This window comes from Nicotiana attenuata, chromosome 5, assembly GCF_001879085.1.
Source record: "Nicotiana attenuata strain UT chromosome 5, NIATTr2, whole genome shotgun sequence".
Classification (NCBI taxonomy): Eukaryota; Viridiplantae; Streptophyta; class Magnoliopsida; order Solanales; family Solanaceae; genus Nicotiana; species Nicotiana attenuata.
In genome coordinates this window covers 18,507,304-18,524,664 of record NC_031993.1, presented here as the reverse complement: position 1 = coordinate 18,524,664, position 17,361 = coordinate 18,507,304, and the positions used below count along the sequence as shown (strand labels likewise).

Sequence of the window (17,361 nt, the reverse complement as noted above, 5' to 3'; positions counted from 1 at the left end):
TGATCCGACCGGTCATTTTGAACAATTGCAGTTCGCTCGGTTGTTTGAGGGCATGAGTAGCTCCGTATGATGTATTATGACTTATGTGAATCGTCGGCTTTGGTTTTCAGGTTAGTCGGAATTGATTTGGAAGAATGATTCTCAGCTAAAAGCTTTAAATTTGAAACGTTTTACCAAGTTTTGACTTTTAGTATTTGACCTCAGATTGGATTTCTGATGGTTCCGTAAGCTCCATTGGGGGAATTTGGACTGAGGAGCGCGTCGGGATTGTGATTTGGAGGTCTGTAGTAGAATTTGGCTTGAAATGGCGAAAGTTGGAATTTTGGAAAGTTTGACCGGGAGTGGACTTTTTGCTATCGGGGTCGGATTCCGATTCCAAAGTTGGAGCAGGTCCGTAATGTCTAGTGTGACATGTGTACAAACTTTAAAGTTAATTGGACGTGATTTGATAGGTTTCGGCATTGGTTGTGAAAGTTGAAGTTTCAAAGTTCAATGATTTCGAATTGAGGTGGGATTCGTCGTTTCGATGTTGGTATGAGTGTTTTGAGGCCTCGAGTAGGTCTGTGTGATGTTATGTGACTTGTTGGTATGTTCGGACGGGGTCCTGAGGGGCTCGGGTATGTTTCGGATTGATTTCGGATCATTTTCTTCAATATTTCTATTGCTGGTTCTGGTGTTTCCGCATCTGCGGAAATATGGGCGCAGATGCGGACATTGGGCGAAGAAGCGGTGGTTGCGCAGGTGCGATGGGCTTTCCTGCACCTGCGGTTGCGCAGATGCGGGGGAGAGGACCGCAGAAGCGGAGGCCCAGCTTTTGTATTTTACCACAAAAGCGAGATTTTGGTCGCTTCTACGACACCGTAGATGCGGTTAAGTGTCCGCAGAAGCGGAAGTGCTGGACAAAATGATAAATACAAGGGTTCGCGATTTTTGCTTCATTTTAACATTTCCAAGCTCGGATTGAGGCGATTTTTGGAGCAATTCTCACCATATGAATTGGGGTAAGTGTTCTACACTCATTTTGATTATATTTCATGAATCTATCTTCATTTTTGGCAATTGGTTGATGAATTTAAAGAGGAAATTGGAGGTTTTGGCCTAAAGTTTCATAATATGAATTTTTGAGTTTTGAACACCGATTTGGAGTCGGATTTGAGTGAAACATGTATGGTTGGACTCGTAACTGAATGAGTTATCGAATTCTATGAGTTTTGTCGAGTTTCGAGGCATGGGCCCGGGTGTGATTTTTGACCGGATTTGGGACTTGACTTAGGATTTGATCTGTATCATTTGTAATTGTTTCATTGGGCTTCATCTGATGTGTTTGAGTTGTTTTGGCTAGTTTTGATCCATTCGGAGGTCGCTACGCACGTGATGGCATTCTTGGAGCATCGTTTGGCTTGCTCGGCGTCGGAATTGGCTTGCTTAAGATAAGTAACTCTTCTAAACTTAGTGCTGAGGGTATAAGACCCCGAATTATGTGCTATGTGATTGGTGTTGAGGTGACGCACATGCTAGGTGACGGACGTGTGGGCGTGCACCCTGTGAATTGTGACTTTGTTGTTCCCAGGGCACTGAATAGTGGCACTATTTTTGTTGATATTTGTATTTTCACCATGTGATAAAGTAAATGAGCTGTACATCATGCTAGATGATATTATTGGGACCCATAATGATCGTTTCTTGCTGTCATCTCATTGATTTTATTGATATTTCGTACTCAATCATATTCATGCATTTATATCATATCTCAGACTCAGTTATTATTCATTGGCACATCATATCATTATGAGCCCGTGGGTGAGACTGGAGAGATTGATGACTAAGTGAGGCCGAGAGCCTGATTATGAGTGACAGTTATGGGATCGGGCTGCACGCCGCGGCATGTATATTGATTTATGCCTGGATCTGACTTGTGATAGCGCTTGGGCTGAAGGAACCCCTCCGGAGTTTGTAACTCACCTCGAGTGAGCGCAAATGATATTATACTGAGGGATGGATCTTCCCTGGACATGGATCTTGTTCGAAGCATTTATATACCTGGAGATGGATCTTCTCCATGGGGCCAGATTGGCCTTCCGTGATACTGAGTGACTGATGGTCAGTGATGTATATATTCCGGGATGGATCTTGCCTGGGCCAAATGGGCCATATACAGTACCGAGTGGTTGAGCATGATGAGCGAAAAGTGTGAGATAATGAAATTGAGTACTTTGAGAGTGTGAGTACATGATTCATCTTTGAGATACATGGCATTGGCATGCATACATGGCATATAGGCATAGAGATGCACTTTTCCTCATGTTGTACGGTATCATGTCATTCATGATTTTTACACGCATTAATATGTGGCATAAAGAGGTATTTTACACTTGTTATCTGAAAAGAAAATGAAACATCTTATTTATTGTGAAAAGGATTTTTTTTTGAAAATCTCATATTTCATGACGTTTTCGGTAAAGAATTTGGATTTTTCATTGATATTCTTGAAAGGCGGGCTAATTTTGGAGAAATATGAAAAGACTGGGCATTCTATCTCTAAGCTGCTTCTTTATGTACTTACTTTACACTGCTATGAACTGCTATTGTTATTCGTGTTGGATCGGACCTATTTTCAAGCTCGTCGCTGCTTTCAACCTGAGTTTAGGTTTGTTACTTTTGAGTACACGGGGTCGGTTGTACTCATACTGCACTTCTGCACATTGCGTGCAGATCCCGGATGCCGATGTTGCTGCGATCAATGGTTGCTGAATTTGGAGGCGTACCTGCGTTCCTGCTGTAGCTACCTCTTGTTCACGGTAGCCTTAGATTACAAAATTCTGTTTATGTACGTTTCAAACAAAGGATGTATTTTCTTCATATAAGCTTTGTAAATTCTATTCTTAGAAGCTCATGATTTGTACTACCAGTCCTTGGGAGGTGTAATAGATCCAGATAATTTATTTTGTTTCACTAACTTATTAACAATGTTGAATATTGAATTAGTTAGTAGTTGGCTTACCTAGCGGGTTGGGTTAGGTGCCATCACGACTAGTGGATTTTGGGTCGTGACAGGTCTAGGGTGCCACATGGATCAATAAAATGATGTCAGTGCACTAATAAAGGATCCACACACTATTCTATTGGGGTATTTTGGGTTCGAAAGACAGGGTGTGTTTGGTATGAAGGAAAATATTTTCCGAAAAATATTTTTCAATTTCTCATATTTGGTTGACTTAAGTGTTTTGGAAAATATTTTTCACATGAACTCATTTTCCTCCAATTGGAGAAAAATATTTTCCATGTCAAAAGAAGGGAATACATTTTCCAAAACACTTTTTCAACCTTCTCCATCCTATTCACCACCCCCACCAACCCATCCCTACCCACCCACCCCCAAACCACCCCTACCCACTACCCCCACCCACCCCACTCCACCCCACCCCAACCTCGCCCACCACCCACCTTAAATAGAATTATTATTAAGAGTACTTTCTTTTCATGTTGTAGATAGAATACGTTTTTTTTATTTTAACAAAATGAGTATAATCTTTTCATGATATAGTAAAGTATTTTCTTTTATTTCAGAAAAATAAATACTTTTTCATGATGTGGAAAAAATATTTTCTTCATTTCAACAAACTAAGTATTTTCTTTTCCTGAAATAGAAAAAGTATTTTTTTTCAACAAAATGAGTATTTTCATTTCATGATGTAGAAAACAAGATTGTCTTCCATTTCAACAAAATAAGTACTTTTTTTTTTAATGATGTAGAAAAAATATTTTCGTTCATTTCAACAAACTAAGTATCTTTTTTCTTGATGTAGAAAAGATATTTTCTTTCATTTTAACAAAACGAGTATTTTCTTTTTTATGATGTAGAATTTTTTTCCATTTCAACAAACTGAGTAATTCGTTTCATGTTGTAGAAAGGATACTTTCTTTTTCAACAATAAAGTATTTTTTTTAGTTTTCGAGCTCAAATTTTAATGTTATTCTTGTGTGAAAAAGCAAAGTAGCACATTACTTTTTTTGGGTTTGTGTGAATTTTAAAAGAATAATTAAATTCTTGAAGAAAAGTAAAATTTTGGGGGGGGAGGGGGGAGGGGGGGAGAGTACAGAAAACATGGGAATTTTGAAAAAGGTGGATAAAGGAGAGTAGCATAATAAAATATTTTACACTCAAAGAAAAATAAGTGATAAAATAATCATTTTCCAGGAAAATATAAAAATATTTTCCCTCATACGTATTTTTGGACCAAAGGTGGACGCAAGGTAAATTTAAACTATCTAAAATAAAGGTATTTTTAGCCTTTTTCTACAAAAAGTAACTGTTAAATTTGTTTATGCTTTTGAACTGACTATCCCAGAAACTTGAGGGACTGAAAATACACTGCTATTTTTGGGTTTTAAGCTTGACTTTACTTATACCAATCGTTCCTTTAATCGCATCCCTCTCCTTCGCTGCCGCCACTGCTGCCGTCGCTGCCAATTTGAATTCCACGCCGGGTTCTGTAGAAGTTTCCCTCGGTCATTTCTTCTGCTGTAAGCTTTTCTTTTCCCCGCTTTATTCGTTAGTTATATTTTACGTCATATTATTAGTTTCAGAGATTTAGTTTTTTATTTGCTGATACATGTGGTATCTAAATGTTGTTTATGTACGTTGATCTATACAAAATTTGCAGAATTTCAGTAGCTAAATTTTGAATGATTTAGTGCAAATTGTTTCTGATATTGTTTTTGCTGCTATATTTGATTTATCATATTTAAAAGATGGCAAAACCCTGTTTTTCAGATCAACCTTGCTGTATATGTTCAATTGAATTTCTAATGTGTTGCTTAGTTGAATTGGATCAAATACTAATAATTAATGGTGGGACGTTTCGTTCTAGGTTTAATATTGTGATCCAATAAGAATCTGGATAACAAAGTGAAATGTCGTCCTTGATTCGTACATAAAAAATCATTTCCGAAATTTGATGGTAGTCTGATTTATGAGTTGGATGGTTTGGGCTTCAAGAGCGTGTCTCAACTAATGCCTCTCTTATCTCAAATCTTCTCGGATGACCACTGATATTGCAGTGTTGCCACTAACCAACTGCTCTGACCAATCTGATGCTTTAACATGAGAAAACCTTGGATATTCACAAAGATGGTTAAGCTTGATAGGAAGCTTGAACCGTTTGGTCATTCAAGCAAACTAGTCAATATATTGGGTTGTAATTCTAGAGTGAGGTGATTCAGAAACAATGTGAAAGGTGTGACTTTGAAATACCAAAACGACTATTCACTCGTCCAAAACAAGCAAGGAGCGAGCGACTATGAGGCAACTGGAAAAGGTATGGAGTCAGGATAACATAGATTGACGAAATGGACAATTTATAGATAGAATGTGAATAAAATGGTTAGGTTGGGAAGTAAACAACCACAACATGGTTTAAAGGATAAACCAACAGCTAAGTTGAAAAAAGTTTGCACAAGGATGAACCACCAGGCACCAACCAAACTGATTTGATAGATCCGCTACTTGAAGGTTTCATAGGACCACCTACCATAGCTTCTTCTGTTAAGTAGGACCAGCTACAATAGCTTTTATGAATCCCAAAGGACACAATGAGTCTATGACAATATGTGCAATTTGGTTCACATACTAGTTATGCAATAATTAGATATGGAAATTTTTATACGCAAGCGATGAATAAAAGTACGGATTGTTATATGGTGAATAATAACATAGGGATTCTTATGCAAGGATTAAACTATCAAAATATAGAATTAGCTTTACTATACAATACACTTGTAAAAGTTTTAGTTTAAAATTATTTTAAGGGAAAATGCATAAGTACCCCCTTGAACTATAGTCGGATTTCCAATGACAAGATTTTATTGCCCCCCTGAACTACTAGTAGCCGGCAACCGGCGATGAACAAATTCCAAACGACACATTCTTCTTTTACGTTTTCCTTTACTTTTTCCATGTTTCCTCTTTCTTTCTTTCTGCGTCTTCATTTTTTTTAGTAGGGGTGGTTCGACACCACCAGTGCCACCACGATGCAGGGTGGTATGGACTTCTGCGGCGAATTAGCAATAGCAACGATTGGTTTAACATCAGAAAGAAGAAAACCAGTCGTTGTGTAAATCGATTAACATAGAAGGTGTTTCAATGGATTTTTGATGGTTTCCAATGGTGGACTGTCAAGTAGGCGATGGAATGGTGTAGAGGAAATGGGTTTTATGGAGGTTCTATCTGTAACTTGGCGTTGCTCATTTGGTGTAAATTTAAGATAGAACTTGGCGTTTTGCAACTTATATTTTAGGAGAATGAAAAATCATTTTTTGTGCTTGCAAAACCTTTCTACAACTCTCTGCATACATATTCTTAAAAGGTCTTATCCTTCCAAATTCCTTTATTTCTTAAAAATTTTTGCTTATCTTTTCTATCATGTCCATGTTTATAATCTGCCTTTTACTAGAGTGAATTGTAGCCTATTTCTAACAGTGCATGCCATTTTAGTCCTGCTATAATATTTATGTGATATTTTTGTATCTATGGGGTCATTTTTCTTGTATGCTTATCCTTAAAAAAATACATTTTAAGCAAATGAAAATATAGAAAATAGCAATGTAAGTGAGGAATTATCCCAACCATCAAAGAAATTAACAAACTTAAATAATGATGAACTTAGAGCAGTATTTGAAATGCTATTACAAAAAGGTTGATGGAAAATTGGGAAAGAAGTTACGAGAGTGGTCACACTTTTGTTTTTAGTTTCAATATGGATAGTTGATGCATTCGGAAACAATTAGAATATGGTGTACCTAATGATGTATTTAATTAAAAGACAAGAAATTGTGGTCGTAAGATAATTGATCTCGTTTTTGGTCGCTTTCCAAAGGTCCTTTTTCATAAACAGACAAATTTTCACACTCTAGCTTGTTTAGTGCATACGTCGGAATTTGGTTAGGCACTTAGAGGTCGTTTGGTAGCTGGTTAGAAGAAAGGTTATTCATGTATAAGGGGTAACATAACTTATACCATGTTTGGTAGGCAATAGTTATTTTGTATAAAATTCTGCATTACTAATACCATGTTTGGTTGACATTTTTCAATTATGCATAAATAATACATGTATAAGTTATGAGTCAATCTGTGTATTATTTTATGCGGGGTAGAAGATGGAATAACTAATACATGTATTAGTAATACATGGATAAAATACTGAAATGACAAATTTACCCCTATCACTTTACACATAAGGCTTCCTTATTTCTCCGCCAACCCGTCAACAGGTTTCACTTGCCAACTATATACCTTGTCTTCTCTCATTTTTAAAGAACAAACTAGCAAAAGCAAACTAGAGAAGCCACTAGAAAATGGAAATACCAAAACTAAGAAGTGAAAATCAAATATGTCTAAACTTCACATAGTTCAGTAGTATGACGAAGAAGTGAAAGTAACACCCAAAGTTCCTAACTAAATTGTTTCCTACATAAGTGGAAAGAGAGAAAAAACAATGCAAAAGAAGGCCAGGGGTATAGTTGTAAACAAGCATTTTACTTTAAAATTTATATAATGTATATCAATTTCTAATACAACAAACCAAACATTCAAAAAAATAATCTCTGCATAACTAATACCTGCATAACTAATCCCTGCATTACTTATCCCTGCATAACTAATCCCTGCATTACTTATCCCTGCATAGCTAATCCCTGCATAACTAATACCTGCATAACTCTAACCGGCAACCAAACGACCCCTTAAATCATGGAAATATACGAAGGCAGTCAAACACTATAAAACCTCAATTAAGAAGAAACTAAAAAATCTTGCTTTGCAATTTTGCATATCAATGCTTGAAGGTGGTAGTATACCATATGATCCAATTTTCATTGACATGTGTAATATTGATGAGAATTGGTTCTACACGATAGAACAATATGAGTATTAGTGTTCGCGACCTAAAGACGAGCCACTTTAAACAAGATCAAAATATTTATTATAAAAGTCATGTTTTTAGTTGCTTTAGCTTGTCCAAGGTTTGATGCACAAGAAAATGAATTGTTCCCTGGAAAAATTAGTTTATTCTCTTTTGGCACATGAGAGCCAGTTGAAAGAACTCGTGTCAATGGACCTGCAAGCACAATGGAGACAAAAACATTAACCTCGCTTAATATACCCATTGTAAGGTCATACTTGATCAAACATGTCATTCCTTCCATTAAAGCAAAAATAACTAAGAGGAGATACAAGCTATCCACTATTCATTCAACAAGATAATGCAACAATGCAAATTAGTCATGATGATGAAGAACTTTGCCAAGTCGCCACACAATATGAGTTGATTTTCGTTTGATATGCCAACCTCCAAATTTCTTGAATTCAAATGTTTTAGACCTTAGGCTTTTTAGAACTATTCAATCTTTAAAATATAAAGAGGTATCTAAAATTATTTATGAACTTATAAATGTTGTTGATCCAATCATAGCTTTATAAATTGCAATCATGTGGTTATCAAAAAAATTGCAATCATGTGTGATAGAAATAATACAAGCAAAAGGTTCACATAAGTAACATATTTCATATATGAAGAACAGTAGAGAAAGAAATGCCGAGTTAACTCAATTGAGGTGTGATCCCGATTTCGTTGAGTATTAAGTCGACCTTTCTTTTCTAATATTTCTTTCTTCGTGTGTGAAATATAGTAGTTGTGTGAACTTTTTTGCTCAAATAATCTCTATTATGCATAATTGCTATGTGAAAAATATATAATTGGACTTCCCTTTTGGAAAAGATTCATAAACCTTCACAACAACAATAATAAGCCATCAATAGTTATAGGTGTTAGGATCGAATAGCTATAAAAAATCCAATGTCTAAATCACTCAATTTTGGAGAATTTAGAAGTTGACACATTAAGCAAATATCAAACCCATCTTGTGTGACTATTATGATAAATTCATGATCATCGTGACTAATGTGTGTTCTTGTATTATCTTGTTGAATGAATATTGGATATCTTGTTTCTCCTTTTTGCTTTGTTGAAAAAAAAAGGACCTTTTAGATCAAGTATGACTTAACAACATCTCTATTTATCGAGGTTAATACCTCATTTTGTCACTACAGCTCTATTAACACTAGATATTGTGTGACAAAAGGGAATAAACCAATTTTTCCGGAGAACAATTCATTTCGTAGTACATCAAAACTTGGACGAGCTAAAGCAACTAGAAACATGACCTTTTTAATTTGCTCTTGCAACTTCGAAGTGACTCATCTTCATCCCGCAACATATATTAACACTCAGATTGTTGTCATGTAGAATCACTTCTCATTAGTTGAACGATGTTAAACATATCAATTAAAGTTAGATCATGTGGTATATATCACCATCAATCATTGATATGCAAAATTGCAACAAATATTTTTTCCTCGCTTAAATGAGGTTTTATAGCATGTGAATGCCTTCGTATATCTCCACGCTATAAGCGCCTAAACAAACTGCTCTTTGACATATTCTCTGAACAAGCACCGAAGATCTTTATGTAAAGGGACCTATAGAAAGCGATCAAAGTCAAGCTCAATTCTCGTATGACCACAATTTCTTATCCTCCGCTAGATACATCATTGTGTAAACTATACTCCGATTGTTTCCAAATACGCCAAATTGTCGGTATTGAAACTACAAAGAATGATACTATCATTCTTGTCACTCCCTTTCCAATTTTTTTTGGGAACTAATAAATTTTATTAATCACCGTGTAAACTGTACACAACCACAGCTTATCTAACTCAATAAGCTATCTAAAAAAACCCCAGTTTTACACAACATTGCCCCACTACAACTAACTGAACTAGAAAAGATATGTCTGCAGTATGGTCTTAGTTCTAGCTATTGCTCTCACATTGCAAATATATGAAATTTTCCTGGAAATCATGTCATGACTCTTGCATGTCTTCTCATATAGCCTCTGGTTCCTCTCTATCCAAATGGCATGAACAACTTCAGTGTAAACCATCCTGAATATTTGAGCTTCCTTTGATTTGCCTTTTTTCAATTCCCTTCAATATTTCTTAATAGCATTTTAAAATATATTGCTGAACTTTTCTGATTTTTTCAGTGGTTGTGATAATTTTTTGTTTACATTGCTATTGTCTGTAATTTCACCTGCTTAAAATTTGAAAAAAAGAAAAGGATTAGCATACAAGAAAAATAATTGTAATGGATTCAAAAACACTATATGAATATTAGAGCGTAATTAAAATGGCATGCGCGGTTAGAATTTGGTCGAAATTTACAGTACTTAAAGGCCGAATATTGAAGAAAAATTGGTAGCGTTAATTAATGGAGTAATAATATTATAAAATTGTCAATTTAAATTTTGAAGAATAAACGAAGTTTTGGCTCCTATTAAATTTTAAGTTGAAAAGTGAAAATTTTTTGGTAGAACAAAATTTCGTTTTAAGCAAATTTCCTTGTGTTAAAATGAAGAAGGAACAATAATTTGGGAGTTATGAAGGTTAGTTAGAATTGATGGAGAAGACATGCTAATTGAATGAGTATTTATAGGGGGGAGGTATATGTGCTCTTAGAAATAATTATCAATTGAGTATTAATAGGAGTTATAAAGTGAGAGAAAATAAGAAATAAATATGAGTTATGTAGTAAATTGTAACTTGTATTTGATGTGTTCTTGATGGACATGCTAAAACCTTAAATAACACTTAAATTGAGATGGAGGGATATCATGATTTTTATCTCGGCTGCAAACGCATATGCTTAATCCACATTCTATCTAGGTTAAAATAATATATGTTAATTCTCATATCAGCTGTGTAAGTATTACTTATGAGGAGTTTTATACTAGAAATCACATGTTTTATATTAGCAACCGAAAGTTGTGCTAGTAATGCTAAGTTTTATACTGGAAGCTGAACGTTTTATCAGTAGCATGAGTTTTATGATGGACTGATTCTTTTACATTACTGGAAACAAAGAGAGCACTAAATGATGTATGTTTGTAAAAGATTGTTCTACATTTTTATAAAACACACAATCAGACATTAAATGTCAGATTTTCTCTACATCTGATGGTTATAAGAAATAAGTTTGCTTTAGGTACTGTCGATAGACCTCCTTTCAGTCGAAGGCCTATGTGCTCAGATGTTGCAAAAAATTTAAAAGAAAGTATGTGAGTTGACTATAGGTACTGTGTTAAACTTGTCCAGGACAGCTTCCTACGTTCTATTGTGCTTGTTCTAAAGAAGGCAAGGGGGATATGTGGATTACATTGCCTTGTGGGATGGCTTGAAAATGCTAACATTCTGCCCCTCCTCTTTTTCTTACTGGCCTAACAGGGGAAAAAGCCCTCAGGACTCCTAGTTTGACCAGAATTAAACATATTGCAGCATAATTTACCCTTTTTCTTGTGTCTCTCGTTTTTTCATTTTGCATTGCGAACTATTTTTATAAGAAGGGAAGAAAGACTATATGGATAAACTAGTTGAATTGATTCTCTTTGAATAAGCTTTTGAAATAGGGACTCTGTTTGCATGATGCTGGTTAAAATAGCTAAGTTTCTATACCACCAGTCCGGAATCCTATTTGTTTCAGTTTTCCTCTGCTCTGTTCAATAGCAACAGCTGTATACCAATGACAAGAATGTTTGAATTGGCTTCTAGCTGCATTGTCCTTATAAATAAGGTGTTAAAGTTTAACCTTATAAAAGCTGCTAGAGGTAAGGAAAATGACCATTTTGTTACTTGTTTTGCTAGCATCTCTTCTTCATATATTACATGAAACATGGGAAGCTGTTAAAGAGTCTGTACTTTTTCTTGTAAAGGGTACTCAATTACCTCTTAAAATCTTTCTGAATATAAGTAGCTGGATTTTAGCAAGCAGTATATGAGCTTTTAGCTCTCCTCCTAAGTCTTAACTGGCTTCATTTGCTGATGGGATGTCTGTACTCTCTATATTTGAACGTGCTCATCTTTTATTATAATTTTGCTAATAAGTAGGAAACAAGAAAAGTGGAGTGAACTTTGATTGGTTAGAATCTTATGAAAAGATATACTGATATTGGTACATGATTCAGCATATGGGTTTGTGGACACTTCTCGAGGGTTTCCTACTTATTGCAAACGCTCTTGCTATATTAAATGAAGACCGGTTTCTTACTCCTAGAGGGTGGAGCTTTGAGGAATATTCAGGGGTCAAGAGAAATTCCTTCAAAGGGCAGATTCTTGGACTTATTTATGCGGCACAGTATCTGAGAGTTCTTCTCATGCTCCTTAACACCTTATTTATTGTTATAAAGCTGGTCTCTGGATGATGATCGATGAGGTGAGCGACTACCATTAAAGGTAAGATTAGCGAGCTTTCTGGTGTGTAAACATGGATAAATATATTTCTTTCCTAAAGTCACATGTTTAGTTAACTGGATAAGTTGGCTTCCAAAATGTTTTGGATTCCAGTGACTAGAGGATCGTGAACTGTCTTTTTTTTTGTGTCTGTATCATTATGTGACAATGTCAATCTTCAGTGGCAAAAGTGTGCCTGTAAATCGTGTAGGTTCCAATTTTCTGTACCATTTATCATCTCTTGTTCTTTTTTTGGTTTATGGCAGAAGATTAGGGCAGTTCACTGTGCAAAGTTGAACTCTGGTAAAATAGGCCATGTGCATTTGGCAGCTTAAATGATTCGGTCTCTGAAGGATGTAAAATTTTTGGTTCGATTTGTTGGTTTAAACCAAGCAGTAGGTTCTGTAAGTGCTACTTCAGTACAGTTAAACCGTGCCTTGCCCCGCCGACATGTAGCTCTGTCTCATGTTTGAATAGACATGATGGTTTTAATGGCCTAAAACACGACATTTTGCAAATGATGTGATTTTAGATATAAAAGAAAATAGATCAGGAAAACGTTGTCCATATCCAGAAAAAGGAAAAAATAATGAGAAACTCTGATTATGTAAAGTTTGACCATCATCATCAAAGTATGAAAAAAATGATATGGTTCATACCAACAGCCATCCTTGTTCCTTGATTCATCGTGAGATGCCCTATGATCGTTCATTCATGCTTTCTATAGTGATGATTGCAAATACTTAGAAGTTTGTAGATGGAGAGATGCTCCAAAGACATGACGCAGCTGTTTTGTTAGAGAGGTGGCAATCGTGATTCAAATGGTGTTCTGTCAATTACTTTTTGATTAGAAAGTTAGTTCATTTGGTCGATATGACAAGTATTGTAAAAGTAGGTCCTTACATATTAGATGATGCTTAACGAATGAAATACCTTCGATGATTTTATGTATCTCATCCGAGACTGATCTTTCTTGAGTTTCAACCAGAGCATGTATGTCATAGCATTGTCTGAATGTACGTGCTACATTGTTGATGAACATATTGTTTCTTTAATTTGTTTATCAGACTTTGGAAAGGGTCGCTCCTTGTTTACTTGAAGAAACATTATCTAAACATTGAATGTGGTGAAGATTATTGAAAGAAGTGCAATATGTTTTTTTTTGAAGTTTTTTAAACTGGATTATGCAAACATAACATTGAAGCAGAGAACTTGTGAATACATTAACCTTCATACACAAATGTAGGACAACACCCAAGGTGGCCAACGTACGGTCACCTCTACAGCTTCGAACAAGTATGTAAATGCAGATACATCCACAACAAGAGGACACAGAAAAAAGAGAAGCGCGCGGGGGTGTTGGAAGAAGGAGAATTCCCCAGGTCCCAAATATGTGGTTATTTTATTAAGGAAAAAAGTCAAATTAGCCCCTCTATTATCCGCACATTGAGCAAATTTATCATCCGTTAAACTTTAGCCCTATCTTACCCCGTCATTAGGAAAATGTCTCATTTTTGCACTTGACCGCTAAGGAGCTCTAACCTAGGGTAATTTTAAACCTTAGTCAAAAGTTGAAGGGTAACTATGGATCTTTTTTCTCGGCATGTCGGAGTCCACACATTTCACGTTGGTGTTAATGATATGGACAAATAAAAGATTATTTACTAACGTCAAGGTATGAATGGACCAAAAGTTTAATGGATGTCCAAATTGAACAATTTTGAATAGTATAGTGGAAAAATTGGATCTTTTCTCCCATTTTTTGGATTAGTATCTCAAAAAATTAGTACAAGAGAGACCAAACTTTACCATAGCAATCCTAGAGGGGGGAAACCAAACTTTTCCTTTATATCATGAATATAATAAAAGCTAGCAAAATAGCATGTTGTAGTTTATATACAACTGTAGGAAGATGTTACAACTGGCAAAAACTGAACTACTGCAATGACTCAAAACCTGCGCGAACAGTAAAACTAGACATAAGCTATGGTTATAGAATACCATGTACTACATCAAACCTCTCTATAACAGTTTCGTTTGTTCTGAATATTTTTGAATGTTATAGCGAAGTGCTGTTATAGAGAACATATATTATAACATAACATAAATTGGTTCTGGAAAAGCTTGGCTTTTATAGTGAAGTGTTGTTATATATGATGTTATAAAGATGTCTGACTGTACAAGTATAACTTATTATTACAATGATCCTGAATAAAATAAAGAATTAAAGATCCATCATATCTTCAACCCGCAGTGCTGGTCTTAATGAAGGCATACACGGCTTAATTATCCAAGTTGACAATTTGTTTTTCCCTTTAAGTGCAAATCATCAACGGTGTTTTAAAAGGCGTTTTTGGGGCGACTCCCGGGCGAGGTGCACCAAAAATTCCCTGAGGTGATGGTGTGGGCGAAAGTCTCAAGAGGTGTACACCCAGCAATTGGGGGCGTACGCCCGGGAGTTTGAGGTGCATTTTTTTAGTGATGCGTAAGCCCCATAGACTTTTACAAATTAAAATAAAATTTGTTGAATAAGTCTTTCATATAATACCCAAATTCTCAAAATTCAGCTTGATAAATCCTCAAAAGTTTTAAAAAGGAACAGAAATGTATTAAATTTAAAAGTCAAGACCTTTTTTATTGATTGAAGCCCTAATTCGTGGTCTTTCCCAATTCTCTATCTTGTTCGTTAGTCTGCTAATATCTCCCAAAAGCAACGAATATCCTTTTCTTTTAATACAAATACAACAAGAACTTCATTCTCCTTCATAGCAGCAAGTTCAAATTTCAAATTGCAGGTTAGTCATCCTTTTTGTTCCTCCATGTAGAAAATTTTATTCTTTTCGACTCAAGTTACTTGTGCTTCTAAGTAGCGTATAATAGATTATTTTGACTAGTTTTTTGTAGGGATGGAGCATATCTATATATATATTTTTCACATATTTATAGTTTTCTTCAATTGTTATGCAATTTTACCATAACTTGAAAAAAGTGAAAATGTACCCAATATTTGAATTTACAAGACTAGTCAAAATTGGCTATTGCAGAAAAACAACGGAACCAATATTCGAGCCTGCAGACAACTTCAACATACATTCGGGTGAAAACTTCAGGCATTTGGGTGAAGCTTCAGACAAAAACTTCAGGCTAAAAGTAAAACTTGCAAACGTCAGACCCATATGTCTAAAGTTCTTAGAAAGTCTGAAGTTGATTTTGAAATGGCTAGACTTACAAAAATTTAAGAATTTCGGCTATGACTTAAATAGGGTCCTCAAAGTGGCTGTCTCTGCACTTCCCCCAAAATAGGATTTTCTCAAATGGTATTTTTGTACTTCAGAATGGAGAAAATAACTAGCTCCATTTATGCGTATAAATCATCTGCTATCTCAATTTTTACTCTATATAACTTATTTCAACCAATGTTTTAAAAGGCGGGAGCGTAAGGCGAGGCGTAAGCCCTAAGACATGGGGCGTAAGTCCCACGGATCTTGAAATTTACTAATTTCAAGGATTTTAAGATAGTATAAAATAAAAGATAATTATTAAAATTACATTAAAATCACAAAATTATAACAAATAATCTATTTAAAATATTTATGAATTATAATTCAACCATAAATAATACGAAAAGTATGACATATATCATAATATGCAAATTAGCTACAACATCGTTACAACTCAAACATCAAAAGTAATATATTCGATACGAAATCTTATATGTATCTCTTAAGGAGTAATGAATCTTGAAAGAATTTCGATATTATAGTTTGATATTTTACTTAAAATACTCCTTTTATTTAATATGCTTTCTTTTATATAAAAACATAATTCACAATTTAAATATGATTCTCTAGCATCATTTATTTTTAAGTTTCAACAAGTTAATAAAGTGATACATAATTCACCATACAATACCATGATAACTAATTATTTGTAAATAGTTACTAGCTAATACTGAGCTATTAAATTAATAATATTGTATCTCGTAAACATGAAAAATATAATATTTAAAAAAAATAATAATAAAAATTTATGGACTATTATACATTAAAGACATAACAAAAGTTAATAAATAAATACTTTTTAAACGAAAGATTATTAAAATTTACTATCCTAGCAGACTTAGTGGATAACGTGCAATAATTATTGTTTTAATAATGACATAAAATACTCTCAACTTAATGATTTATCATTAAGAAAAAAGTAATTTTGAATAGTCAACGATTTATTAAGAAAATTTGAGGATTTACAAGGTTAGTTACACACAATTGCATAACGTTCTACTAGGCGAGCCCAGTACACCGGGCGTTGGGCGTGTCCGGGGCATAAGCCTCGATGGACGAGGCGTAAGTCTCATGCAACTAAGCACCACACATAAGCCCATGGGCGTTTTACGAGTGCTCCGCTCCGGGGCGAGTTCCAATTTTACCTTTTAAAATAGAGATTTCAACCAACATAGATATTATTGTTATTAATTATTACTTACTACTACTCAAAATCTATATCACCAAAACGCTGTCCGTAAAATTAATCGTTTTAATAAAATGTTAATCCCATTACCCCAACACCCCTCCCCCCCCCCCAAAAAAAAAAAACACCCTTGAATTTCACAACTACAGAACACATACACCATCCTACTTGTGCCAAACAACATAGAAAAGATCAAAAGCTAAGTAGAGGTCAAATGTTCAGTCAAAAGTAATTAATGATTAAAACTCACATAATGTGTGGTCATTGGTTCTTAAAATTTTGATCCAAATTAGTCTTACGTACTTTATCTTTGATTAATTATTGTCAGACTTAATCTGGTCTTACCTCTATTAGACATATCTGAAAGTCTTCCCAAGGTCTAGCCTACTCATTTGGTTCATGATAACCTTTTTTTTTTTTTTTTTTTTTTTGCTGTAAGGAGGATTTTATTAATAATTAAGTGCGAAAATACATGAGATAATTTAAAAGAGGTTGGACGTGCCAAATGCATCATAATGTAGATGCATGAGGGTAAAAAGGAGGGGGGGGGGGGG

At 34.8% G+C, this 17,361-nt stretch overlaps 1 protein-coding gene across 2 annotated transcripts; it reads left to right on the top strand.

Moving 5' to 3' along the window:
• Positions 4,351 to 13,403, top strand: LOC109225435 (immediate early response 3-interacting protein 1). Of its 2 annotated transcripts, XM_019390101.1 has the most exons (3): positions 4,351 to 4,524; positions 12,076 to 12,343; positions 12,607 to 13,403. In XM_019390101.1, the coding sequence occupies exon 2, from the start codon at positions 12,079 to 12,081 to the stop codon at positions 12,310 to 12,312; it is 234 nt and encodes a 77-aa protein (XP_019245646.1). In that variant the 5' UTR covers positions 4,351 to 4,524; positions 12,076 to 12,078; the 3' UTR covers positions 12,313 to 12,343; positions 12,607 to 13,403. The 2 variants fall into 2 exon arrangements, with proteins under 2 accessions (XP_019245646.1, XP_019245645.1); XM_019390100.1 differs by lacking the exon at positions 12,607 to 13,403 and having other exon boundaries at positions 4,353 to 4,524; positions 12,076 to 12,588.

Excerpts from the sequence above, each read along its gene's own strand:
- LOC109225435 (XM_019390101.1), top strand. The coding sequence starts at position 12,079 with ATGGGTTTGTGGACACTTCTCGAGGGTTTCCTACTTATTGCAAACGCT.